Source organism: Austrofundulus limnaeus, unplaced genomic scaffold, assembly GCF_001266775.1.
Source record: "Austrofundulus limnaeus strain Quisiro unplaced genomic scaffold, Austrofundulus_limnaeus-1.0 Scaffold1107, whole genome shotgun sequence".
NCBI classification, from domain to species: Eukaryota; Metazoa; Chordata; class Actinopteri; order Cyprinodontiformes; family Rivulidae; genus Austrofundulus; species Austrofundulus limnaeus.
The window spans coordinates 10390-38208 of NW_013953509.1; the positions used below are offsets into that span (position 1 = coordinate 10390).

The following is a 27819-nucleotide window of genomic DNA, read 5'->3' on the forward strand; positions in this document are numbered from 1 at the left end:
TTATTACGACATTTAAATGACCAACCTTTTGGGACTACAGTATTTTTTACAGTCTTTATTTTACTGTTAAAATATATGTTTATCAAATAAAGTTTAATCTTACAACTAATCAGGGATCCCTTTAAATGTCTAAAACACTGTTGTTATGCAAGGTGGCTAAAACACGGATTCAAAAGTCCAAATAAAAGCACACATTATTACGACATTTAAATGACCAACCTTTTGGGACTAACTAAAAAGTGAATAAAACCTAAATCAAATTTTAAAATGTTAAATCAGAATTAAAAAGACTGCCATTAAAGCTGTCATTAAAATGAATGTGGTCTGATATTAAATGTCCCTGCAGAACACTTTGGTGCCATACATAGTTAAGTATTAAAAATATGCACATTTATAAGCGGTGGGTTGCTTTGCTGTCTTTGCACTTTTGTTAAAAATGTTTCCACCTTTTTAAGCAGATGACAAAGATTTTTCAGATTGCTTCAACCTGAAACGCTTTTTTTATTTTACTTTTTTTTTAAATCACTCGCACACTCGCTGGGATTTGCGTGACAAGTTCATGAATGAAAAGTAGGCTACTTAGGAAGCGTAAATCCTCTTAGTCGGATAAACATGTTGTGATGGCCGCTGAAAACAAGTGCTGTATTTAAAGAGGGGTAACGTTTAATCTTAATGATGATTTAAATCATGTCATGTGCTGACAGAGTGCTTATTCCGAGTGAGAAAGTTTGATATGGGATCATTTTTGATGACGACTGCTCGGTGGACGTCAGTGATGAAGTCYTATTTAAGCCCTCCTCAATGCAAAATCGCTTTTGAATAGAAACTCTTTTTTTTTCTTCCACTCTGTGAGATTAAGTTCTTATTTTTCTCTCTCTCCCCTGCAGCCCAGAGGTTGGGTTATAGTGAATAATACAACCATGATTACATCACAACGTTACTACATTACTACAGGGATTGATGCTGTTATTGTTATATGTTATTTAGTAACATGTTTCTTTGTACGTTCCAGTGCATTAAGATGTGGGGCTGATGGGAATCCAGAGGTTGGCTGACCAGAAAAGAGTAGTTACACAGTCCATTTCCCTTCTGTGCTAATTAGCATGTCAAGTTTAAAGGCACCTCCAATGAGGCATTTAGTGGGAAATTGGGGAAGCGAGGAGCCAGGATTTTTTTCTTTCTTTTTTTCTGTGTCATCAAACTGTCACTAAAACCTGACCTTTACACCGGTCCAGAGGAGAAGATTGCATTTATTAGCTAAAATTAGGTGGCAGTGGAAGGATGAGATGTTGAACCCAGAGCTTGAATCACTGGTTTGTGTCACAAGTGTGGCAATTTGAGGAAAAATTATCAGCGATTTTATTATCATCAAGTGCTGACTGAAGGTCGTTTCTTTCGGGAGCCCTCTAGAAAAGCCCTGTGCTCCGACTAAGACAGTGATGCGAACGGTACTTTGTAATTCTCAGCCATCATCACAGCTGAGCTGTTTTTGAATGGATAAAGAGAAGCAATAAGACCGTGAGGAAGAGCAGACGTAAAAATAAGAAATATTTCTTGATCCAGCCACGGGAACGCTGATTAGGGCGTTATTATGTGGCAATCAAATGTGATTTAAGGCACACTGTAAGTTAGAAAGTTGACTTGTTTTCCCTCTTCGACAGTTGCTTTTTATATTGATGGATGAGCGGGGTTGTATTTAGCTTTTAGGCAGTATTCAGGAGCTGAGGTTGTTATGCTAAAGGTGAAATAATCATTCCCGTGGTTCCTCCTCCAGATGAAGAGCAGAAGCAGACTGAGCATCATCAACATTCAAACMGCACTCAGACACACTGAACCTCCATGAATACAGATTGACTTTCTGTATTGCTTAGTGTAAGGTCTTCCTTTCAATCAGTGTTCTATCACGCACTAAGTTTATTATCTCCAGAATGAAGTCAGTTGTGGCAGAGATTTATAGAATAAGGTCAAATGTCTTTGTTTTGTCAGCTCAAAATCAAAACGAACATAAAGGCTTTTTTTTTCCTTTTTGTAAGAATATTTGTTCGGATTATAGCACATGCAGTTCACTAGGGGAGATTTGTGGTGGAAACAAATGGCATTAAAATAAACAATAAGGAAGTAAAAAGATCTATAGAATCAGTGAAATAGACCAATAATGAAAGCCTCCTTTATTTGCCACCATAACAAAGGTTTTAATAATATTAGCAAATCATTCTTTCTGAAGTCTTTTGTCCCTAACTGTGTGTCTTAAGCTTTGATGAATAATTGACCATCTAAAGACAAAAGGTTATTAGAAATACTATCCAAGTGCAGGAAAACAGTAATATTACCCTGCGGCATGGCATGCAGAGTAACTATTGATTGTCTGCCTTTCAATCTTAACATCCTTTTTTCTCAGCCTGCATCAGCTTGGTGCTCTGGTTTTCACTTAAGCGGATGTGCATATTTTGCGTCTTCATCTTCCCCGTGTCCCTCCAGGGATGCATAATGCTTTGCATTACGTAACAGAAGTGTTACCATTTCACAGCACTGCTGCTCCAGGAATAAATGTGTGCTCAGATGCTCACTACTTTGTTTTTATGCACTTTTTTTGGAAATATATTCAGTCCTATTGTAAATCATCAGGAACCCTATACAGTGAATAAAACCCCCTTGTGCTTTTGCACTTGCAGCTCATAGCTTCGCATCGTGTTTATTTTGGGTTTCAGGCGTTTCACGTCGACAAATTAAAATCCCTCTTGTTCATCTGGAGGGTGGATAGACTTTCATCCTATATTTAGGAGATGTTACTGGTAATGTGTTTGCACCAAAGTCTCTAATGGATGCTTGGTTTCTACAGCACCAACTCATATCTTGGTCGGCTGTGCCGTGAACAGAAAATCCCTACAGCAAGGCCACTCACCCACTGAGCAGTGAAATAAAATCATAAACCGTATGTTACATAAACATATCCATGCACACATGTAGCATCTGTATCACCTTACTCCTAAACCAGTTTAGAGTAAACCCAGCTGCTGTTTTTTATTTTTATTTTTCACTTTATTTTGCAGAAGGTCAAACAGACTGAACTGTAATGATGAGCTCTTGATGCCCAAGTGCTTCGCTCATTTCCAGGGAGAAATCCCAAGGCTGCTTTTCACCTCATTCTAGGCGAACAATCGTCTGACACTGGAGATACATTTGTAATGACATATTATGCTCTTCAGGCAATCTCAAACATAGCCAGCCAAGGTCATGTCGGTTCATTCTGCAAAGTCCCTGTGCCTATTAGCGGAAAAAAAATAACTTATATTATTGGTTGTTTATTTTCTCCTTGGAGATGACTGTTTAAGTGAACTTGAGTTTGGCTTCAACTACAAACCAGCCTTTACACACCCCAGAAATCCTGATATGATGTGAACTGAGATGTACAGGCAAGAGTGAAAAAAAGAAAATCTGCTAAGGGAAATTTAAACCTACATGTCCCTGTAGGAGCTATGAAAAATATGTGCATACTGTCAAAATGTATTCCTGRATTTTACTTCTGGCTGCAAAAAATGTGAGAACTAATTGTTGAGTATTGCTTTAAATTATTGGGTGATGGCATGATGACTGTGTCTATGTTATAAACAGCCTTTTGTTGCATGAATAAGGCAGACTAATTTGGGATCTTTGTGCAGCAAATATTACCTAGAAACACAGTGTGTTATCCTGCACTGTGACATTTATTCTTGAGCTCATTTAGGCTCTGCAAGGGGTTTAAAGTAGAAAAAATGTGCTGATGGCAGCTTTGTGCCTCTTTGTTTTACTTGTAGCACGCTCTATAGCTGCCATATGGTACATTAGGGACTTCCAGTTTTTGTTAGCGTGTTGGTTCCCTACTTCAGGTACTGTGTGGAGAAAAGGTTGAGTGTCGAAATGGTATAAAACACAAAGCTCTGGCAATGCTCTACCTGTGCTGAGCCAGCACACTCATTAAGCCCTTCAACCAGTGAAAGTCAATGGGACAGTGTCCAACCGCCTGCTTGCCTTTTAGGATTTTCGGCATGGCTGCACTGGCAGACCAGAGTGAGATATTTATATGAGCCAAATGTTTGTGCCTCCACAGGCAAGCCTGTTTATGTGGAGGTAAACAGGCTCTCGTAAAATGGCAAAGCCTTGACAGAAACTGATATTTGTTTTTCTAACATGTTCACTTTTTATTGTGCACAAATGCCCCATTAGATATCTTCATAAGCACCTTTGATGTCAACAGCAAGCAGCTAAATTTACATTTAATTAGCTCCTTGTGAATCTCTTGCACTGTTATCAGCTCCATTAATGTATTTATGTCTCATTGTCCTCATTAGAACTTCACTGGTTTTTTTATGGCCCGTTATCTTTTCTAAAGGCCTAAGTACATGGGGGTCTCTAGTCACTGAATTTGATCTGACTTAGATGTAGCAGTTAAAAGCAGCTGCAATCCCTGCAGCCACTCTGTATCTGCATCGTGAGGAAGTAAAGGAGCTTTTTACTTTTGGTATTTTCTGTCTTTTTTGGACCAAGGTTTTGGTCTTTGGCTGTGTACTTTGCAGTCTACGCCTGGCTCACAGTTCCCCTTTTTATCCTTTCCCCCACGAGTCTCTCGGAGTGACAGTGGTAAGCAGAGCTGCCTTGCTCTCTGGCTTCAATCTCTCCTTCCTGGTGCTCTTCTATTTGTTCTCGATGCATAATTAAAGTGCCTATAGGTTCTTAGACTGATTGAAGAGTCTTGTTGAGATATTTGAGATCTAACAGCAGAATTAGTCAAATGTGTCTAATAGTCTGTCACTGTCCTGGTTCGCTTTCTGTATTCTTTCTTTTTTTGTCCTGTCTTCTTAAAGTAAACACTGTTGTCAGGTGTGAAAGTGTATGGATGTGTCAGCGCTGAAGGCTGGGATAGATCTGGATGGGCAAAGAAAGGCTTGTTTGTCTTTAATCCTTCCTGGCACGATTGATTCAGAGTCACTTTGGAGTGAATAGGCCTTTCACAGCATCTAGGAGAGAGAGGAGAGAAGGAAACCAAGCCAAACCCTGCATCCCTGACAGGTGCATCARTGAAGACTCCTAAACAGGATCATTTAGACCCAGATATAAACATTCCCAGCCAAGGTATCCAACCAGAACCACCACATAGTATAATTGGGACAACTAGTGCAATGAAATAAAATAAAAAAACTTGTAATGTTTACTAGATGAAATCCTCATTACAGTTTGCACTTTTTCAGTTAAATTTTACCACTGTAATACAAGGTATGATTTATTTAGTAATAATAATACAATATTTTATTTGAAGGCGCCTTTCATGGCACTCAAGGACACCATACCATTAAAATACAGTATATAATGCAGTAAAACACAAAAAGGAATAAAACAACAAAGGAAAATAACAATAAAACATCATATATAACATTATGTTAAATAGAGATGATGAGAGATGGAAGTCACGCTGAATATGCCTGTTTAAAAAGAAAAGTTTTAATCCATTATTTGGAGATGGTGGGAGAGTTTTTGAGTTCCAGTGGTGGGGAGCTGAGTGACTGAATGCTCTTGAGCCATAGTGGTAAGACAAGCTGGTGGTTGAGTGAGTTGGGTGGGGGAGGAGGACCTGAGAGTGTAGGAAGGTATGTTGATGTTGAGAAGTTCTGTGAGATTCTAAGGGGCGAGGTTATTGAGGGCTTTGAAGGTGAGGAGCAAGGTTTTATAGGAAATGCGAAATTTGATAGGGAGGTCGTGAAGATGCTGTAGGACAGTTGTTATATGACTGGTGGGTGGGTTTCTGGAAATGATACGAGCAGCTGAGTTTTGGATCAGTTGGAGTTTATGGATGGATTTCGCTGGTAAACCGAAAAGAAGGGAGTTGTAATAATCCAGACGTGATGTGACCAATGAGTGAGCCAGAATATCAGTACTGCTGGGTGAGAGGGATGGACAGGGATGAGCATTGTTGAGGTGAAAGTACAAGTGTTGGTACTGATATGACTTTTCAATGATAATGTGTTGTCTAGGATGACACCTAGACTCCTAACCTGAGGTACAGGGGAAACTGAGGTGCTGTCAATAAAAAAGAAAAGTTAGTTTTTGCAAGTGTTGACTTAGTTCCAATGATATAAAAAAAATTTTGTCGCTGTTTAGTTTGAGGAAGTTGCTTGTGAACCAGGACCTGATATCAGAGAGGCAGTCAGACAGTGAGGTTGGTGGGAGGGTGGCAGTAGGGGGTGGTGGACAGATAGAGCAGAGTGTCATCCTCATAAAAGTGGAATCATATATTATATGTTCGAAATATATTTCAGAATGGAAGAATGTGTATGATAAAAAGAAGAGGGCCAAGGACAGAACCTTGTGGAACACCAGAACAGAGAGGGGATGATATGTAGGAAAAGGGTTGTAATTGAATTAACTGTGTATGGCAAGAAAAGTATTAAATAAACTAGTTAAGAGGTGTGTCTAAAGTACCAATATGTGATAGACTGTCAATGAGGAAGTTGTGTGAAACTGTGTCGAACGCGGCACTTAAATCAAGGAGGATGAGGATGGAGAGGAGTCCAGAGTCAGCAGCTGTGAGGAGGTCATTGGTGATTTTTTTGTAAGAGCTGTTTCTGTACTGTGCATAGGACCTAGGATGCAACTTTTCTTTAAGACTTTTTTAGGTAAATGGCAGATTAGAAATGGGTCAGAGGTTATTGAAGTCACTGGGGTCTGTTCCGGGTTTTTTAAGGATAGGGCTTATTGCTGCTGTTTTAAGAGGTGGTGGGACAATTCCAGAGGTGAGAGATGAATGAACAATGTACTTGCCAGCACAAATAATAGTCATGGGATTAATTATTAAATAATAAGTCATATTTATGTAAATAAATTATAGTAAATAAAATACTACTATATATGGCAAAACTTATTTTTACTTATTTTCAAAAACCTGTATTAATTATCTGTATTTTTTCCATTGCACATGAGAATCAGTGCCATTTAATGCTCCTGGAGTGCAGAGGGCTTTGCTGAGGTGCCCAGTGTGGGACAGATGTTGTTGGTCAGGGGAGTTGAACCGGCAACCGTCCGACCACAATGCCTTAAATGTGAAAAAGGCAGGGACTTAGTTGCTCAAATTTGCTTCAAATAAGAAGAAAACTATCAAACTGAATATGCATGAAAGCGAACCCTTTCAATAAATTCTAAGGAACATGTCGAAACAAAGAACCTTGCTGTGTGATTACTCACTCAGCTGCAAAACTTTTTAGGTAATTGTGTGTTTTCGGTGAACCTTCTGGGACACCACTGGGCAAATAAAACTTTAACCAAGACACATATAACTTTTTAATCTTACACTCCACATCTGCCTCAGTCATTTGAATTCATGCAGTCTTAAGTTTGAGCCTGACAGCACCTCAACCACCATCACAGCCTTATGAATAATTTACTTGTTATACAGCTCACACTGGTTGTACAGTATTCACAGGGTAATGACTAAGAATCCCTCAGGAATCCCAAAGAGACTGAAAGTGTGAGGTTGTACTGGAAAGCTCTGTGTACAGTAGTAGTTTTTCTACCACAAAGGAGAGAAATATCTTGTAAGGGGATGTAGTGAAACAAGTGAACCTTGTAACCATCTGTACATTTTTATAAAGTTCACTGTAGAAAAGCAAGAGTTCAGTCATAATCATGAAGTCTAACCTGAACCGGCTCTTCCTTTAAAGAAGGCCACTGTTTTTGCCAAGAAAAATCAACCTTTTTTGTGATCTCGAAGCTTAGAAGATAATAAAGCCTCCATTTATTTAATAGCTTTTAAGTGGTGTATTGAAAGTAAGTAATATATTTTGTTTTTAAATATAGAACTGTGCTTGCTTCTATCCTGTAATTGTCCACTTCAACATTCAAAAGGCCTGGTGCTGCACAGCTCCTGATGGGCTAATTYCTTTTAATGCACTGCATTTGTTGTAATTCAGCTCATCAGCTTTTGTGTAGTGAGTCGGAACCTAAATAACTCCTTGCTAATAATGATCGAGGACATAAAAACAACAGGGAGAACAAGGTGACTTAAAGAAAAAAATACGTTGTAATAAACTAAAACACTACATCACTTACACAAAGACTTCTGTATTGTTTGCTCGTGTAGAGAAAGTTTGGTGAAAGAAATACTTTATCTGGTAGAAGGCCTAAAAGAACCCTCTCTGACAGCCACACAGTAAGGTGAAGAGTTTACACTTAAATGATTTGTTTTTTTCTTACCAAGCCTGCTTCAAAATAGGCTCTTTTCACTTGCAGAGTAGAAAACACAAATTATCCGTCTTTTCTTCTGGGTGTTTTTGCACCTTTTTGATGCTTACAGTTGTTTTGTTTTGTTTGGTGTTCTGCCTTCTGCAACTTGCATAACACTTCTACTGTAACACGACTCACAGGATTGCAGAATCACATAGAATATTGAAGAATCTCCTTTTAGCTGCAATGAATATCCACTGACTTCCTTTCAGCGCAAAATCAATGACAGCAAGAACTGAAGTTTTTTATTTATTTATTTATTTATTTTTATATTTATTTATTTCCCTCGGTAAAAAAAAGAAAAATGAGTTGCAGTAAAGGGCAGAGAGGATTACAAAGTGATAAAGTAGTTCTTTGCTCAGCTAGGCTGTCTCGGAGGCATTTTCCCATATTTTAATGCTTAGTGTGCTGTTATGATAGAGTTTATGTGCTTACTAATATTAAAATTTAGTCATTAATGTGAAACAGCACGTGCATTTACAGATAAGCAGTATTGTGAAAACCACCTGCCTGTTATTGCGTATGTCGTCCTCAAACTGGCAAAAAGGCGACTTGCCAGGACATGGCCAGATGATCTCTGGATACCATGTTTTTTTTCTTCCGATACCAGGATATTGACAGCTAATTTTCTAACAGTCCTCTAGGATGGGGTCACTGTGGATCAGGCATGATCCAACACATCCTACAGATGCTTTTTAAAACTGGGATCTTGGGATTTGGAAGGCTGATTGTTGGGCTCSTTGTGCTGCTCCTGTATTTGTGTGTAGTTTAGCTGTGGTTCAGGGGCATCGGTGCTCTGGTAGAACCCACTGCAGTCAGGAAATGCTGTTGCTTTTAGAGGTTGTTTGGTCTGTTACAGTGTTTTGATGGATTGTTAGTTCAATAACACCCACGGTAATCGTAGGTATCCCAGTGGAATGCTGCATACCAGGAGCATGATCAACAGTAATGGTTTTGATGTTGCAGCAGGTCTGTGTTTATTGTCTACAACAGGGATTGGCAACCTAAATAATGGAAGGGGCCACATTTTTTGTTGATACTACTAAAGGGCCAGTTAGCGCTGCACACTTAGCCCCAATTTACACTGCGTCCGCTCTGCCCTTCACATTAAAAATGCACCCATTATAATCGATGGGAACATTTACACTGCTACTGCAGGGCGACAGCGTGCAAACGCCAACCCACCAAAATTAGATTCAATCCTATTTTTGCCGSACAGCGAAGCAAGCTGTGGAGTCCTAGCCACATTAATAAATATACATGGAAATATTGCATCTTAAATTACATATGTACATATTTTTATACATATATGTCAAAATGTATCATTCTGTTTGGGATGCGGCTCACAACATGCAGCGCACACAAAATATGCATTTTATTTTGAAAAATGGATTCACAATAAGACAACTGCGATGCAGTTTCAACTGTTGTTTTGAGTCCTTCTTTCACTGGAGTGGAGCCATGTGCAGTGTAAGTGAGGATAACCCTAATGTAATAAAATTGCCATTTCAAAAATAGTATGTATGTGTATGCATTTACTAAACCAACATGCAGTGCAATAACAATATATTTCATGCTCAAATGCATCTATATATGTTGTATTCTTGCTTAATAAATATGAATAAATTTTTTGAAGCAAATAACAAACACTTGAACTAGCTAAAGTGCAATGACAAAAGATGTCTTCAGTGCAGACTCTTGCGTGGTTCTGGTAAAAGGTTGCTGTTTATATACTTGTGACTTCCATATTTAGCTTTGTACAACGTGTTGTCGTGACAAAATTAAAATCCTTCGAGTCAGACGGTGTCTCTAAGCAGACTAAACACATCAGTTTGCCTTGAAATTCAATGAACAAACCTATTTCATCTAAAACAAGTGATTTCATTTGTTCATATTTTATTCATACTTTCTAAGCCATGGTGGAAAGTCTCTTTCTCTGTAGTATAAAAGACGTGTGCAAAGTGGCGTCTGTGTTGGAAACGCCATCTAGTGGCAACCTTTGTCATTACAACCAATTCAGTGCCGCTAAGATACTTGTACATTTTTATAATTTTCAAGAATTAATTTAGGAGCTGCTTTGAGTGTTTTTTTTTAATTGGGGGGGGGGGGGTCATTGGTGCGACATACAGTTGTGGCTTCAGTTGTCTATCTCTGGTTTAGGAGAAGTACAAAATTGTGTGTAGTGCAAACAACTGCATCTTTGTTGACTTGTATTCTCTCAGCAGCTTAACTAAACTGAATTAGGAGGCTTCAGCACATRCAGCTCCAGTGCCAGCGCACGCTCGCTCAGTCACACTTCATGACTGGTTCATTAGGCTTTTGTGATGCGAGCGGTGACAGAGAATAGCAGTCATTCGAAAGAAGCAGGCATTCTTCCCCACAGGCCGTGACCTCCCTGAATGATCTGTGTGAAATGTCCTTCAGTGTCCAACCTGCGCCCCACCGGCTCACACCTTGTGTGTGAGAGATTGAAGAGGGTTGATTTCAGGTGGCTCCGTGTCACTGAACTATTTACCGCAGCAACTGATAATTTTCTGAGCCAGCCACTCGGAAGAGGGGTCAACCTCCATTTTCTTCTTCATCCCTCTCCTCAAGCTCAGTGTGTCTCTGCCACATGTTCACGTTCTGTTGTGTCACACACCTCACTGATAAACTCATTGTTTTTCTGGAGAAAGTTCCCTCACAGACGCGTCCAACTCTGCAAGTATTATTGCAATTATCCCCTGCGTCACCCGAGCTTGTTATGACAGGAAGAGGCCATTCGGTGAACTTGACAGAGTCACATCTCACAGCCTCCTGTTTCTGCCACCTCGGTGCTAATTTTGCTCTCTTCTGCTCTTCTCTTCATTGGGATTTTTGTCACATTTCTATAAGTGTTGTTTKAGCTTTTAGACAGTGGACGGCTTTCTGAGAAAGTGCTGTAAAATATTGCCTAACAGATGTGAGAGTTACACGTTGTCTCAGCACCGTCACTTTAATGTGGAAATTTATTCAAAATTAAATGCAATTAAAGGCTCTTTTGCTGTCAGCTTCTTGAACTCACTTCAACTTTTAATAGCAGTCAAGTTTCTATTCTGACTGCATTTTTTWAAATTATTTATTTTCATTCATACAATGTGTAGCTTTAGGCCTCAGATATGAGCGTTACCCTTCAGAGTGATGTGCACACTGACAGAAAGCATCTCTTGTGCTGCATGTATGCACGAGAACACAATAACGCAGAGCATCAAGGCAAAGCAGCTGATTTGTTTTGACGGCGCTTTCCAGTAACTAAACAAGAAAGACGTTTGGAAAACTCGGAAGAGTAAAAGACTTTATCCATCAACAGGGCGTGTTAAAATCGTAAACGCGCAGTCTGCGAGGATGCTGTCATGTGTCAGACCTGGTTTCTTAATGATTGTTCTGCAGCCTGCAAAGAAGCACYTATGAATCAAGACGGCGGTAAACAGCCCAGAGTATCCYTGGTGCCTATTTGTATCTGTGCAAATAAATCATGTAGAATCGCACTGTTTAAATAATGTGTTACAGCATAGGTAAACAAACAAATTACAGGCTCACTGGTCTGATGTAATCYGTGGTAGCTCTTTATTTTACCGACTAGGAAATCATTTGCAAAAACCCTAAAACATTTCYAAACCAATGTCTCATCGCTCAGAACGTGCAGTGATGATTACATGTATTTCTCTGACCTAAATACTAACRATAACCTTTTATATCAACTGTTCTGATCAGCGTCTTTATGTAGAAGAGAAAATTCTCGGTCACTATTTAAAGGCTCGTCTTACATTTGGMGATTTCTTGATCCCTCCCTGCAGGTGAGCTATCAAAACCTTTCCWTTGTCCAGTTATGATGAGATAAGGAGTTCGATCTCAGGCTTACGTTGAAGGTCAGATAACTTCCTTCAGTGACGAGATCAGAGTGTCACGGTGGTCTTACGACAGCGTGGAGTTCAGTAGCAGAARCAGGTTGAAGACATGTAGGTCCATATCTGACAGATTGAAAGAAGTTGAGTGGTTTCCTGGTCACTTTACAGAGTGACACACTTGGATAAGCTCCCTTCACTGGGCATTAAATACAATTAAGAGCAGGTGCTGTATTCCTCCACAGCAGGGCTCTTAAACCTCCCCACTGGCAGTAAATCCACTTTATCTATGTGGCCACTTAAACGTACTATTAGTCCCCTGCTTCCTTAAATCCCTCCTCACAGGATATATAATCTGGCTCTTTGAACGGTCTTAGCTCTGATTCTGTATGTTAGACACTGTACGGTGTAAGGACGCGACCTTTACCGGCATTTTCCGTTGACGTTTTCATTCCCCTTGTTCTTAATCAGGGAAGCATAAAGGGCTGAAAGATGCTTCTCGGTGAATTCGACTCCCTTTGAATTATTCAGAATGGAAATTATTGAAAGACTTGGTGAGCTCTGATGCGTCTCTCTTTACTTTTTAAGTGGTGGTCTTACTCACGCTACTCAATTTTAAATGAAGGTAAATCAAGTGTGACTCCCCTGTCGTCTACGTGGATAAATAGGTGTCCTCCTCTCAGAGACTGATGGTTCAGGTCTGTTTGGAGCCACCCACAGTTTTTAACCTTGACAGTAGACTTTGCACACTTTATCATAAAATAACTGTCAGTCAGCTGTGGAATTTTATTATTTTAAAACATTTTTAATAAGGTTCACAGTACTGATTCATTCCATTTCTTTCTTGTTTTTAAAATCACATTTTCTGGTTTTCACAAGGGCAAGCATATCATCTTCCTCACAGAGCTCCTATCTGTGTACCAGATCACTGTCGTCCTTTGTGGTCAGTTTGTACAAAGTCAAACCTCAACAGGTCAGAGGGCAGTGGTGGCAAGAATGAGCTCATCTGGCACTTGGAATAGGATTTTTTTTTTGTTTATGTATCAACAGATTCTGCAGGAATAAGGATTAGACCGTCAGTGTTTCARGCTTGCTGTTAGGACCCTCATGTTACTTTAAGGACTGCGTCACATGACAGGTTAAGTATGCAGAATTCTGGCCCGATTTTGCARTTCTGGCAATTTTAAGGAAGTCCAGATTATCGTGATGGCTCCAAAGATAATCTGAGCAGATATTCCCGCCGTGGGTGGTGAGTTAAGAGTGATGTAGTCAGCTCGGAAGGACGTCTGGACCTCTCCGACCTCAAATCAGGGATATTCAGCATGTTTGATTTTTTGGGCCAGATCACAGCGTGTGTGGTGTTGACCAGAGAACAAACGAACCGCAGCCTGTTGAATGAGACGTGCTGCCAATCAGAAAGCGAGATAACATAAACATGGAGGGGATTCCAAAACACAGAAGACAAAAAAAAACTGTCATAACTCACCAGAAAGTCTGCTGGATGTTAAAAGTCCTGTGGAATTGTTTTTCCTCTGGTTAAAAATTGTCCACAAACGATCAACATTGTTTCTTCCTCGTCGCAAATGTTTATTTACTCTGAACTCACGACTCTCTGGAGGTCACATGAGATTTTTCCTCGGACATCTGAATTCTCGTGAGATTTCAGTAAGTCTCGCGTGATTTCACATCTGACATCTGAATGTTCGTGAATGAAATATGTTTTCGTGTGTCGTGTGCTGTCTCTTGCCGTGTGATTGTACACCACACACTGTAGAACCAAACCTGGTATAGCTATGATTTTTTTTTATCCTACCAGTCTTTGAAAATCGTCCGAATGTTTTAAAATCTTGCCGTGTGATGCAGGCCTAGGTCTGTCCAAAACACACAAAAAAAATGGTGCCGTCTTAGAGTAGGTAGGAATCATTTTTTCAGTAGCTGTTGTGTGTCGTTTTCCCAARKTCAGTTCCAAGTCAGTTCGTAACTTTTTTTACYAACATAAAATTTGTAAATCATTATYTTAGTTTAAAGTGGTCTCCAATGATATTGTTGTTTATCGCATTCATTTCTGAGAGCAATTTGCAGCATCGTCATCGCCTGCAGTGATGTGCATCAAGTCTCTTTGTGTGAGTGTGTGGCATTACTGATAAACTGACTTTCCACAAGTCAAACTGAAATTTGTTCCAGAGTGCTGCAGGTGCACAACAGACTTTTGTAGTATTAAATGTTGTCAGCTTGAGATTTGTTTTAATTTGCTTCTTSATCTGTAGATTTATTGTTCCATGTGAAATAAAAAAAGTTTCAACTCAAACCATATTTATCTATAATTCTTGTCAGATGATGCCTGGTCTGGATTTGGTGCATGAATCAGTGCCTCTGTGTGTGTTTGTTTGCATGCGCAGCAGGTTTTCTGCACATATTGCTGACAGGCGTTAAAGTGTTTGGATGCAGCAGTGCAAGGATTAGAAATAAAAAGAAGAAGCAGGGCTGAGAGGAAGGGGAGAGGATAGCAGAACAGTATTTTATCTCATTTTGGGTTTGTTTTATTGTTTTATTCATCCTTAGCCATGACCAGATCCGTCTGGCTTTTTCATCTTATTATGTTAACAAAATGCCAGCAATTTAGCTCCTTGTCTATATTTTACAAAGTGATGGTCGTGCTGCGAGTTGTCTCTCAGATGAAAAGACGCACACGTCAGCAAATCAAAGCCTTCAAAATGCACTAATCTCGCACGGTGTACACTTCTCACACCTCACACATATCAGCAGCCTGACAGGGTGAGATTAGGGAATTGCTCCCTCTAGGTAAAGTTCAAATCCACTGCAGGTGGTTTGGAAAAGCTTGGAACTTATCGTTTTAGGGTTTMGGAGTAATTACATCTCTGTTTGTTCTGGATTTAACGTAATCAGCTCAAATGTTAAAAACCGGCGTGGACCAAGTCCAATTTTTACCCTAATCTCTCACAGAGCTGTTATTGGCTTATCATTGCTGTTATTAGTGTAAAACCTCATGTTTGTCTATTTTTTTGCTATGTTTGCTAACTATGTGGGTTCCTGGCAGCCAAACAGAAGCTAAATTTCAGATCTTTTTTTTTTCATTTGTTTTATTGAAGCTTTTATTCAAAATTAAAGTAGCTCTCTGAGGAGGTATGTCTTTTTAACCAAAGCAGCCACAGGTGAGCTAAAAATAAAATGGTATTAGAATAATTTCTGCAGCCCAGCCTGAAACAAAAAAAAAACTGCAAGTTTCTTCCCCGTTTCTCACCTTGACATCTGTTGTCTTTTTTCCTTTCAGTTGTGTGGCTGTGGGCTGCTCGGCGTGGGCATCTGGCTCTCTGTGTCGCAAGGCAGCTTCGCCACCTTCTCGCCCTCATTCCCCTCGCTGTCGGCTGCCAACATGGTCATTGCCATTGGCGCCATCGTGATGGTGACGGGCTTRCTTGGTTGCCTSGGTGCCATCAAGGAGAACAAGTGCCTGCTTCTAAGCGTAAGTTGATCCAAGACATTATTTCCCATATAAAGATGCAAAAGTTGTCAAACTTGAATTTTCCTCACTCTCCAAATTTAACTTTCTAAAAACTCCTAATTAAAATGATTTATAAAGACAACATCCAAGCTGTACTAAAACTGGACACCACAGGCAAAGAWATGTTTTATTTATACCTTTAAGTGAGTAAAAGTAAATACATTTCTGCATAAATTAGATATTAATATATGTTTGAATTTTTTGAGAATGCATTTTCCTTTACAGGGTGTAAAAGTAAACAGTTTATTYGGACCATTTTGCAGTTTAAAAAATAACAATGAGTAAATTTCCATAAAAAAATCTGAAATTTTAATTTCAGAAATTTGCAGGAAAAAAGAAGGAAATTATCGTTTAGATAAGTCAAACAACTGTCCAGAATGAAAGCGAAAAAGTTTTCTATATTAACAAACTTCAGTGTATCATGGAAACTTTTTGTATTTTAAACTTGTCATTGCTACTTGCTAAAATCTGCCCGCTGCTAACACTACAGAACACAAATTAGTCTGAACTTTMGTGTTATGACAAGATGGAGTTGGTTCGGAACCCGGTCAAGATGGATTCTCTCATTATAACTTTCTTGCAAATGTGAGAATCCAGCTTCTTGGTGAAGCAGTTTTAAGATCTGGCTTCTTAAAGAGCTCCATATGCTCTGATTTGTCAACTGGATACAAACGACCCGACTTTATTATGTACATAAATCATTTCTTAGGAACAAATATGACCCCACTGATGCTGTTGGCTGTTTGAAAATGCTTCCTAAGATTTTATAGAGTTTATGAKGAAAAAAACTCAATAAAAGCAGAGAAATTATTGTTGTTACCCATTACTTAATTTTCTTAAACTAAAAAGTTTTATTGAGCTAAATGGAAGTTATTCTTCAGTACCACAACATTCAGTAACCCATTAAATGCTGTTTCAGGTAAAAGTTTTAGTCTGAAAACTCCTCGATTTTCAACTTTCCCCTATTTTTCTACATTGCAATAGCATTTGAATTAATTTTATTTAATCTAACTAATAACAGACTTACAACCTGATAATACCAGTTATTTTCTGTGGAAAGATCCCAAGAGAGTTGCCGTATTTTTTGGACTATAAGCCGCACCGGACTATAAGCCGCACCCCCAACATAAAAAAAAACAGTACACCCAAATTTGTCGTCAAAAAAGTGAATTCAACATCAAAACATAAAAAGCAAACCTTTAGGAATTAAAGTTCGGAGGAATACGGTTCYTATAACTGCCCTTATTTTGGTAGTTTTCTTTAACAGTTTCTGGTCCAACAAAACGCCTCATTCATCGTCCTCCYGRGRACTGAAACCATCGAAGTCCTCCTCTTCAGTGTCGGAGTTAAACAAGCTGAGAAAAGCTGCGTCACACAGCGGTATCTGTTGTCCTCCCGGGGTAATGCTGGCTCTGAAGCTGTGGTGTCCTCTTCATGTAGCAGTTTAGCCTTTCAGAACCCATTGGTGATGGTGGACTCATTCACACTGCTCCACACTGTTAGGATCCACTGGCAGACATCAGGAAATGACGCTCTTCACATTCGGCCAGTTTTTGTGAATGATTTATCCCCGTCAGTCATCCAAGCCTCTCATTCACCCCTGAGTGCTGCTTTAAATGCACGATTCACACTGATGTCCAGGGGCTGCAAAAACTTTGTTGTACCTCCAGGAATAACAGCAGGAATTGAGTTTGWTTRCTTGATGGCTGCTTTCACCGAATCCGTGATGTGGGCCCGCATACTGTCCAATATCGTGTTTGTTGAAGATCCGTCGTATTGTATCTGCTACTAGCTAAAACAAAATGGCGCTACACCTCTGGCTAAGCTGGCAGTATGGTCGCTCAGCTGTCGACCGGTCGACGTGCCGTCACGTGGTTGTTTGGCGTTTGTTTTCGCACTGACCTTTCATAGTTCCCCCAAGAAAACCAGAGCCCAGCTGCTGGGAAAGCCCTCCTCCTCCAGCATACGTCACTGCATGAGATTCCTTCCCCGGGAGTGCAATGCCGAAAAAAAGGTCAGCAGCTCTTCACTCGACGTTTATCCACAAACTGGTCCTGGATTAAGCTCCAAAGTTTTTATCAGTCAGATTCCACCGTGAAAAATGTCTGTTTTATCCCCTTTTATGAGTTTTTGGCCACTGACTATCTTTAAATCTCTGCTTCCTGGTACAACAGTCGGCTCTGGAAGCGATCGCTTTTTTCTTTCCTTTTTTTTTCCTTCTTTTTTTGAAGCGAGTGGTTGAAGCAAATGGAGCATAAGAGCCCCCTGGTGGCTGAAGAAAAAAATCCACATATAAGCCGCACTGGACTATAAGCCGCATGGTTCAAAGTTCGGGAAAAAAGTCGCGGCTTATAGTCCGAAAAATACGGTAAATGTAAAGTAAAACAAAAGGTTAATCTGTCAGCTGACTTCTGAGGGAACACTTTTCTTGTTGCAACCAAAATGTAAGCACAGATAAAAAGTAATTCCTTACCACCACCTTATGAAGTCTTTTCACATATTCTTTAATCTGTTCTGTTCTTTAAAGATAAAAACCAAATAAAAAAATCTGTAAATGCTACAATMGGAAATAAGCTGTATTATGATGTAGAGTGTTTTCCTAAAGAGAAGTAACCGGTTGTTCACTACATTACACATAGAGTTTTTCACTTTGGTAACGCCAAAATCAAAAATTAAACTAATCTCCTGTGTTTTGTCTTTTGCACAAAAGGACTCGTGTTTTGTCCTGCAGCCAGCAGCCGAACATCTGGCYTCTTTTTGCAGTCATGTTCGAGTTAACAGGAGATAATGGAAGACTTTGGCTCTTCATTSTAATTCTAGTTGTCCTTGAAGTTGAGCCAAACGAGCCGCTAGATTGACATTTTAAAAATGCATTACGTAATGATGCAAACAAAACATAAATGTTGGACTTTATYCAAGGCTTTTAGGCACTTTTGAAGCATTGTTTTCTATAACAAKCAATGGTTTAGGCTTTCTAAATTCCAAATGATCCAAATCTAGCATCTAGAAGAGCATCAGTGTGAAGTTCTGGCTTCTCACCCGCTAAATACTACTAATATTGTAACTGGCAGATGCTTTTTATAGGCAGAGTCTGTGCTTTTTTATGGCGTCTCTGCAGATCACTTTTAATTAAGCTGCCTTGCATGTACAGCAGGATTCAGATCTACCCACAGGTTTTCTGTAATTTCACTCCAAGGGTTTTAGCTGAAGCATAGGGAATAAGAAGTAGCCACTTACAGACTGCCTATATCTGTTTTATACTGGGCTGCTTTTAGCCATTCTCACCCCCTCAGAAAAAATAAATACATAAATAAATAAATAACTGCCCAAATCATTTGCATATCCATCATTTATCCAGAACACATATATGAAAGAACTGTAGATGACTGACAGGATTGTGATAAACCCGCAGGAGGTGACAAAGAAAAATAGAAATGGAGCTGAACAGCAGGATATTCAGCTAAGATGTAACAATAAGAAAACTAACAGCTGGAGTGCAGATAAAGCAGAAAGCATCTTTAACAGGTACAAACTATGAAATTAAAAAAGGAAACAAAAACAAGCCAGCAGGCCAGCATGCGGGGGGGCTTATTTTGTGAAATATATCTGCAAATTATTCTACTGTTTCTTTGTATGTGCGTGCGTCTATAGTATGCTAAAAGGCACTGGATAACCATGAGCTTAATAATTAATAATGTTCTGTTATACATTACAAAGGCTACTTCGTCTTGATGTTGCTCTGTTTGCCTAAAGTTGTACAAGTGTTTTATCTTAAGCGCAAGTTAATTATGGAAGTTCAGCCAACGGAACGAGGCGAGGCTCGTTGATACGCAGCAGAAGGCAGAAAAGAAAGTTGCGTGTTCGCAAACTTTAAATGAGGAGTGAAGCTGGCTCGCTGACTYCTTAACACCACAAACAGTTCAATCCCTTCAAGCTCTTGCATCAGTCAAAAGCCCCTCTAAATCCTGCGTGTTAGACGTGGCTTCCCTCACCTGAAAGGAAAAAAAGTGGGGAGGAGAGCAGAGGAGAAATGTGAGGTTGAGTAAAAAGAAAAGATACTTAATGCAGCACATAAAAGTTGCATTGGATGACTCAGAAGGACATTACATCACTCCGTGCTGCGTCTTCGTTAGGTGACCCCCTTTAAATCTGTTCGTGGAAGTGCTGCCCGGGGAGTTGTCGTTGTTTTTTTTTATTTGTTTAGTTTTTATTTGTTTTTCTCTCAGGGGGTGAGGGTAGTGAGGATGTGGACGGTGGTGTCACGTTGTTCAAAGATCAGAGCGGGTTCAGATCCCAGGGTGCAAACGGATCCGAGCATCTACCTTGACAACACCTCTCTTTGGAGAACAAAACATAGAATTCGGACATCCTCTGCAGTATATTTTCACTTTCTCTCTTTCACTGCCAGAAATACCTTAAATCCTAAGGATTTAAGGTATTAAATCCTATCATACCTTAAATCCTTAGAAAAAAGTTTAAATAAAAAATCTGATGGACAGTATTTGTTTGAAAGTGCAACATATTTAAACCAATGAAAACAAAATAAAGAATGAATTTGAGCATGTAAATATTCTTACTTAAGCCCAATGAAGTGCTTCATTTTTACGAAAGAGGATTAGGGCCACTGGGAAAAAAATAATAAATTAATAATTCTGACTTTAATGTCAAAATTCTGACTTTATTCTCAGAATGTTGAGAAATCTGGTTTGAGAGAGGGGGTTACATTTTCTAGCGGTGCAGAAACATTTTATTTACAATTCAGTTAAAAAATGTCAACAAGAGAAGACTTGTCTGTCCAGCCTTACATGTTAAAAGCCAGAGTCTGACCCAGAACCAGAGCCTGACCCAGAACCAGAGCCTGACCCAGAACCAGAGCCTGGCCCAGAGCCAGAACCAGAGCCTGACCCAGAATCAGAGGACATTAAAACAAAGAAATTGTAGTTGGTAAATCCAGGCCGTATGGTAATTCCGTCGCAGATTATTTGACATAATAGTTCAGAAAATATCATAGAAAATAGAGAAAACTGAACGGTCTAAAAAAAAATGTGATCCAAATAGAATATCAGAGACAAAATTGAACTTTACTGCACTCATAGAGTCTTCAAGTACACAACAAAAATGTATTTAACAACTAAAAAAGTGGATTTTGCATGATATGTCCCCATTTTACTTTTACTCCGTTATTTCTTTTCTATAATTTCTATACCTCTGCTTCATATTGACGGAGCAGAAGTTGTGGTAAAGCTTTCTTTTATGGTACCCTTATTACCATGTAATTACAAGGTAATAAAAAATGTAATTAAATGTAATTACTACATTATTACCACGTGGTGATTACAGTACAAAAAACTACTGTTAGTAAAACTGCCTGTATTGGGTAACTACAATCAAATTACTTTTAGTAGTAACTCAACACTATGTTTATAACCAAAAGAATGCAACTAAATTTTGGGGTTAGTGGTTAATTGCAATAAAATATAACTTTAAAACTGTCCAAATTAAACCCCAAAACACATRACGGCAAAGGCTGGTTCACCCCAAAGATCCGGTGCCCCGGCACAAACAGAGCAATGRTGTATATGCTGTTAAGTGCCAGGAGGACTGCGACCAGTTATACATCGGGGAAACAAAGCAYCCACTGTTCAAAAGAATGTCCCAACACAGARGAGCTACATCTAATGGACAGAACTCTGCAGTTTTCACTCATTTACAGGCCAGCGGTCACTCTTTCAGAGATGAGGATGTTCTCATTCTTGATAGAGAGGAACGTTGGTTTGAGAGAGGAGTWAAAGAAGKCATTTTTGTGAAGAAAGACCGTCCATCATTAAACAGAGGTGGAGGCCTCCGTTTTCAGTTGTCCCCCTCCTACAGTGCTGCTATTGCCAGTATCACTCCACCCCTGTTAACAATAGGTGTTAATTAGGTGTCAACGATAGCCATGTGATGTGAGTATCAGTCACARGGAGGCAGTGCTTAAAAGCCTGAATTTTGCCTGAAACTCTCAGACTGAAGAAGTCTCTTGGAGYAGAGACGAAACGTTTCATTAGAGAAGAACCCGTCCAGAAGACCTATACAATTTTTTTCTTTTTGTCCAAATTACCTATTTATTTAGGTGTTACATAGTGAATTGTAATACCTTACCAGGTAAGTGCTACATTACTGCAGACAATTAATTACATAGTAAAATTGTACCCTAATTACTGCATAATTACATGGTAATAATGTAGTAATTACATTTAATTACATTTTTATTACCTTGTAATTACATGGTAATAAGYGTACCGTAAAAGAAAGCYTTACCGAAGTTGTTCCATCAACCCTCTCGAACAGGAAAGTGTGACAATCCAGCTGTGAATGCACAGCAGTCGTACATTAAACCAGCAACCCAGATTCCGACTGGAGAACAGACCATCCTCACTATTTTATGTGGGCCGCGGCATAAAAAAATAACCTTTCCCTCCTCCTCTTCTAAAACGAGCGTGGAGTTAATCGGGTTCTCTGAAATCTAGGTCCGCTAGGTCCAGAAAAGGTTGTAAATATTGAGCTGACGTTGGAGTCGAGCAGGTAGAGAGGAACAGCAGCCGAGGTGTAAGGCTGTTAGAAGTTAATCTTAAGAGTAATTTAACCCTCCTTCCCTGTTCCTCAAACATGAACAAGTCTTGCGGCGTTGAAATGATCTTTTTTTTTCTATTCTTCCTTCACTGAACTCCATTTCCTCTTACAATTTTGTTTCTTTCTCTCCTCCTTTCAACTCCGTTTGTCTTATTCGTAGGCATTCTGGATTGTGCTGCCAAGATAAAAATAATTAAAGCTAACCTGTAAGCAAGATTTCCACTTATTGGGAAATTCCTCTTCATTTGTTCTCGTAAAGCAGTTTTCACATATAAGCCCACTGGGGAGGCTCGGTGAAATTTGTTTACAAATTGGTTCAGGTTTTTCTTTTCTTCGCTTACTTTCCACATGTTCTTGATGCTGGAAGAGTTTCGGCTCTAACTATTATTATTATTTGACAAACCGTCGCTTCAAAAGTGACCAGACTRTTTCGTTTTTGGTTCAAGGGTTTGAAATTGTTCTCATTTTAATGTTTCYGTTTAAAACCACTTAAATAAGCTGCAAGCAAATAGACATGTATTCTGCAAAGTGTTTAAGCTTTATTTTATACGTTTTTCTTTTTCTTTTCTTTGACAGTTCTTCATTGTACTGCTGATAATTCTTCTGGCAGAGCTGATATTGCTCATCCTGTTCTTTGTGTACTCTGATAAGGTAAGTTTAATAATGTCCCTTACTGTTTCAGCGCTTTGATTTTCTTTAAACGTGTCCTCATAGCTGCAAAAATACAACTGATCTTACCAAAAAAATGAATGTAATGAATATAAAATTTAAAATAAATGCACTTTATAATGAATTTGGGTCATAATAAAAATATAAATCAAATTGAATATTTTCATGCAAGATTTTGCTTAATTCAGTAAGTTTGTGTCTTATCGACTTTTGCTTGTCTTCTATTAGCACGGCTTTGAAGGAAAGAGATTAAATTTGTATTAAAATGGCCGGTTTGGAAACATTTTCTCCTTTAGTACAGAGAAAAAAATCCAAAAAGGATGTCTGAAAGTGTAAATATTGAGCAGGGATGGGGAAACATTTTTTTTTTTAAAGCCGCAGTTCATCTTTATTAGTTTTAATACATTTACTGAATGCTTTCTCTAAGTAAAAATAAAGCAGCACTGTGGTAAAGTTAGTTTCTCAAAGTTTTGCACGCGCACACACCCATATGTAGAAAGCGATAAGCAGGCGTTGGTGAGATGAACTTGTCTATTTTCCAGTTGCTTTCAGGGGTCAGAGTTTCCTCCTGCTTTTATATTTAGTTGTTTCTAAACGGAGCTCGAATGTCTTCGTTCTGCAGTCAAAGGGCACGCCACAAAATGCAGCACCAGTTGCCTCCGTGTAATTAGTCAGGCACATTTCCCATGACCTCTGTGAGGTCAAGTCAGGTGACTATCTGTGGCATGACAACAGATGAGGATAAATAAAGCTGTGTGCTTATCGTTGAGGATTTTTCTCTCTCCTGTGTGTCAGTTTTAATCAAACCACTACTGCTTCATCCTGAAGGAGACGTGACTTTTGCTCGGCAAACATTAAAGGGATCCCTGATTAATTGTAACATTAGACTTTATTTGATAAATATACATTTTAACGGTAAAATAAAGACTAAAAATACTGTAGGATGTTTTAGTTTTTATCATTTTTAAAGTAAATTTTTAAAAATATATTTTAACACAGACGGAGCCATTTTATTTGCACACAAAGCATTCTGGGTAAATGATGATGTAGATAGGTCCTCGATGTGAGCGAGATATATCCACCCTGAAGGTTAATCTTGGACAATATTTGATGATCGACTCTTTTAAATGAAACCAGAGAGCGTTGACAGAGAGGAGAAGGTAGAAATGACTCAGCCTGTAACTGAAAATATAGATGGAGGACAACAGAGCTGCTTCATGGAAGAAGAACCTCAGCTTAGCCTGTTAGCTTTAGCACCGACGTTATATTGCATTTTATGTACATTATTAGCTCGGCGCTAGCGCAACAAACTGACAAGCTAACCTGTTGTCCTCCATCTATATTTTCAGTTCCAGGCTGAGTCATTTCTACCTTCTCCTCTCTGTCAACGCTCTCTGGTTTCATTTAAAAGAGTCGATCATCAGATATTGTCCAAGATTAACCTTCAGGGTGGATATAGCTCGCTAGCAGCCTCGCACCGATGACTTTAAAACTAAACAGCCTACAGTATTTTTACAGTCTTTATTTTAAATGTTTATCAAATAAAGTCTAATGTTACAACTAATCCTGGATCCCTTTAAATATTTCCATTTGTTTTCAAGGACACATTGGTGACATCTCTTTTTTTTATTATTATTATTTTCACGTTTCCATGTCACACAGTCCTCAAGACATCAGCTAATTCCCTGTCTTTGTTCGGAGGTTATTGCTCAAACTTTGCCTCTCAAGCAGATAAAAGAATTCATTTAGTAACCAATTCATTCGTAGATTTGGATCAGTTCTCACAGGGAAATCATGTCAGGAGTACATTTGTTTGATATCTTATCACCAAAGTTTTACTGGGAATATTTTTGTATAAAAAAAAGACGAAGAAACTCTGATTCCCTCAGGGCAATTTAAATAGATATCCTCTTGACTTCAGACTAGTGCCCTATCTCATCACCTGTAAAATCAGAAAAGATTGCAGGGGGGACGTTTTTGGGTTTCTTAAATGAGAAACTAAATGAGTCTGCGTTAAGAAGGATTTAGTGTAGCTCTGGGGAAACGCTCTCATTCACACAGGTTCTAGAGAAAATTTACCATGCTTTGTGTTTTTTTTCCCTCCCATCTCCCAAAAATTACATCGTGCTTAGACCTGATGGGATGAAAAAAACTGCAATAATGTGGAACAGGAGTAAAAAACATTTCCTTTATTGCTTTTCAGATGTCATTGAAAAACCAAGTCATTACAGCAAATTATATGTTTTTTGGGAACTGACAGGGTTTTTTAGACAGCTTCCAAACAAGATGTGCAGATTTAAGGAGAAGGTTTGAGGCTGTTACTCAGACGAGACTATACGTTAAAGACTGACAGGCTTGTTAGGACGGCAGGATCAGATGATGGCCAAATGGTGTACATCACATAAGGGCATGAGAAATTGCTTTTTGTCTGTTTCCCCCCTCAATTTCCTTATCTTAAGTGGGATTTTGTATGCTGTGTGAGGCTCTCTTCTTCTGCTGCTACAGGCTGTGATCAGAGGAATTGCTAATTCACTTCTTCTATTTGATCCTCTAATCACAGGGCATTTATTAACTAGTCTGGAAGACATACAGTTGTTGGCAGCTTTTAAACATGTAGCAACAGGCAAAACAGAAACTTTAGTCTTTCAAATTGGTCGTACTTGAGTCAGCGCTGAAACCTTATAGAAACTGTGATCCTTCTGTGTGACAAGCTGTCGACCAGCTCGCTTACAGCAGCCGATGTAGCGACATAAACTGTTATATTTGCTTATTTATATCCGCTTGCGAGCCATAGTTTCCTCCTTCTGTCTCATTTTTCTTAGCCTAGCAGTCCTGCCTCAGGGTTTACATGGGTAGTACGATTTTTTTTCCCCCACTCCACGGCCCGTTGATGTTAATTCTTCTGATTAAATGCCATGTAGAGGCACGTAGTATAATAAAGGCCGGGCCTGCAGTTAGCAAGCAGCTGACTACAGCAGATGGCTGGGCCACAAACCAGATTACAGCCATCCGTCTTTAACGCTGTGACCTCATTGCGCCTTTGTCGACCCAGCACGCCCAGACGAACACTGCTGAAGGTTTATTAGCCCTGAATAAGAAAGAAGAACCCGGCGAGCCGAGTGTGTAACGAGGAAGCACGCGCGTGAAGCGGGGAGGTGAGGCGAGGGCTGCAGGGAGACAGAATGAAGGAAAGGAATGAATGGAGGAAGATATCAAAGCCAGAGATGGAAAAAAACGGAACGACTGTGTTGCACATTTTGGGAAATGTGCTAAACAGCTGAACGACGGCCTGATAGAGCAAACCTGACACACGTGAAGAGGTATCATTTTGAAATGAAATAGAAAAAGTCACCAAGGCGGCAAAGATGTCATGGATGAAGGTTGAAGCGTCGCTGCACGAGCGACAGGTTTGAAGAGCAGCAAAAGCAGAGTTGTAAAGTAACGAAGTACAAATACTTTGTTACTGTACTTAAGTAGAATTTTTGGGTACCTGTACTTTACAAGAGTATTTTTCAGCCTACTTTTTACTTCTACTTCTTATATTTTCACACAATTATCTTATCTGTACTTTCTGCTTACATTTTAAAAAAAGACAAGAACTAAAAAGTCGTTACTTTTATTTCATTTTTACTTGTTTTCATTCCAGCTTCTTATTGTAAAAAAATAAATATTATCCATATTAATTGTGCCTCCTTGATAGAGTGAATTTAATTGTGGTTGAATGAGAAGTATAAATATATAAAACTCTGATAGCGTATTAGTTTGTACACAAACAAATCATGTCACACTCCAGCAGGACAGAATCATTAAAATAAAAGGACTGTACTTAAGAAGTATTTATATTTCATGAATTATATTATTGTATAAGTTATTTTTTGAAGCAGGTGGAAAAAACTGAGAGTGAGATTATTTTGTCGGTACGGGTTTATGCCAAACTCGTATGCAGCAGATGATAAAAGATGGGGCTTAATTGCCTGTTTAATGTTTGAACGTAAGGTAAAACTCTTAGCTGACTGAAGACGAGCAATAATTCTTTTGTGATATGACAACACGTGAACAAAGCTTTTTTTTTGTTTTGTTACAAAAGCATTAAAATGTGAGGCTGTCCTTTTATGACCGTGCTAGTCTGAAAGCATCCAATTTAAAGGTGTTTGAGTTTGGCAGCTGAAACAATCCTCCCCTTTATTCTGCTGAATCGGTGTCACTGTCATGTTTTACTTCTGGCGTGATTTATGGAGCCGGCTTTAATGGAAATTTGCTATTTATTGTGATGAAAATTCATGCACCTTAATTTGCTCAATAAGGATTTACAATTCAGGCACCATTACAGTTTATCTCAGGCATGACCAAAGTACATTTAAAATGCAGCTGTTGATTTGAGCACAAACATACAAATAATTATCTTTTTTTTGGTACAAAAAAAACCCCGTAAAAACCCATTAACTCTCTTGGCAATCAGTTAGAGCCCAGATGGTTACAGTGTTGTATATGTGTGGAACATAACTCAGTTCAAGTAGTGTTGGCAGATAAAATTGCCAGTGAGACGAGTTGGGTTTAAGAAAATAAACATCTTAATTCTACATTTAATTTTAGCTCAGGATTTGAGTGTGAGTAAACCAAAAGGTGTGACTCGCGGGAGAAAAAAAACCTCTCCTTGTGATTTTAATCTTCCCAATGGGCTTGATGGCATTGTTATAATGTTGGCTAATTGTTTTCAGTGTGCCAGCATTCATTTTCAATATTCTAAAGACATTATTTTCAGTTACAGCAGGCAAATTATCATATAAAAAGTGTTGAGCAAACCCAAAACAAGCACCTGTCCAGGCTTATCAAGTGTAACTGATCAATATCAATGGGCCTCATGCAAGAACCGTTCGTACGCACAGATTTGTTCTTAAGTTG

At 39.0% G+C, this 27819-nt stretch overlaps 1 protein-coding gene across 1 annotated transcript in view; it reads left to right on the forward strand.

Moving 5' to 3' along the window:
- Positions 1 to 27819, forward strand: part of tspan9a (tetraspanin 9a) — a 49879-nt gene that overhangs the window by 8650 nt on the left and 13410 nt on the right. The window contains exons 2-3 of the mRNA XM_014030715.1: positions 15406 to 15597; positions 22825 to 22899. Of these exons, the coding sequence (XP_013886169.1) occupies positions 15406 to 15597; positions 22825 to 22899 (267 nt within the window). The remainder of the gene's footprint in view (positions 1 to 15405; positions 15598 to 22824; positions 22900 to 27819) is intronic.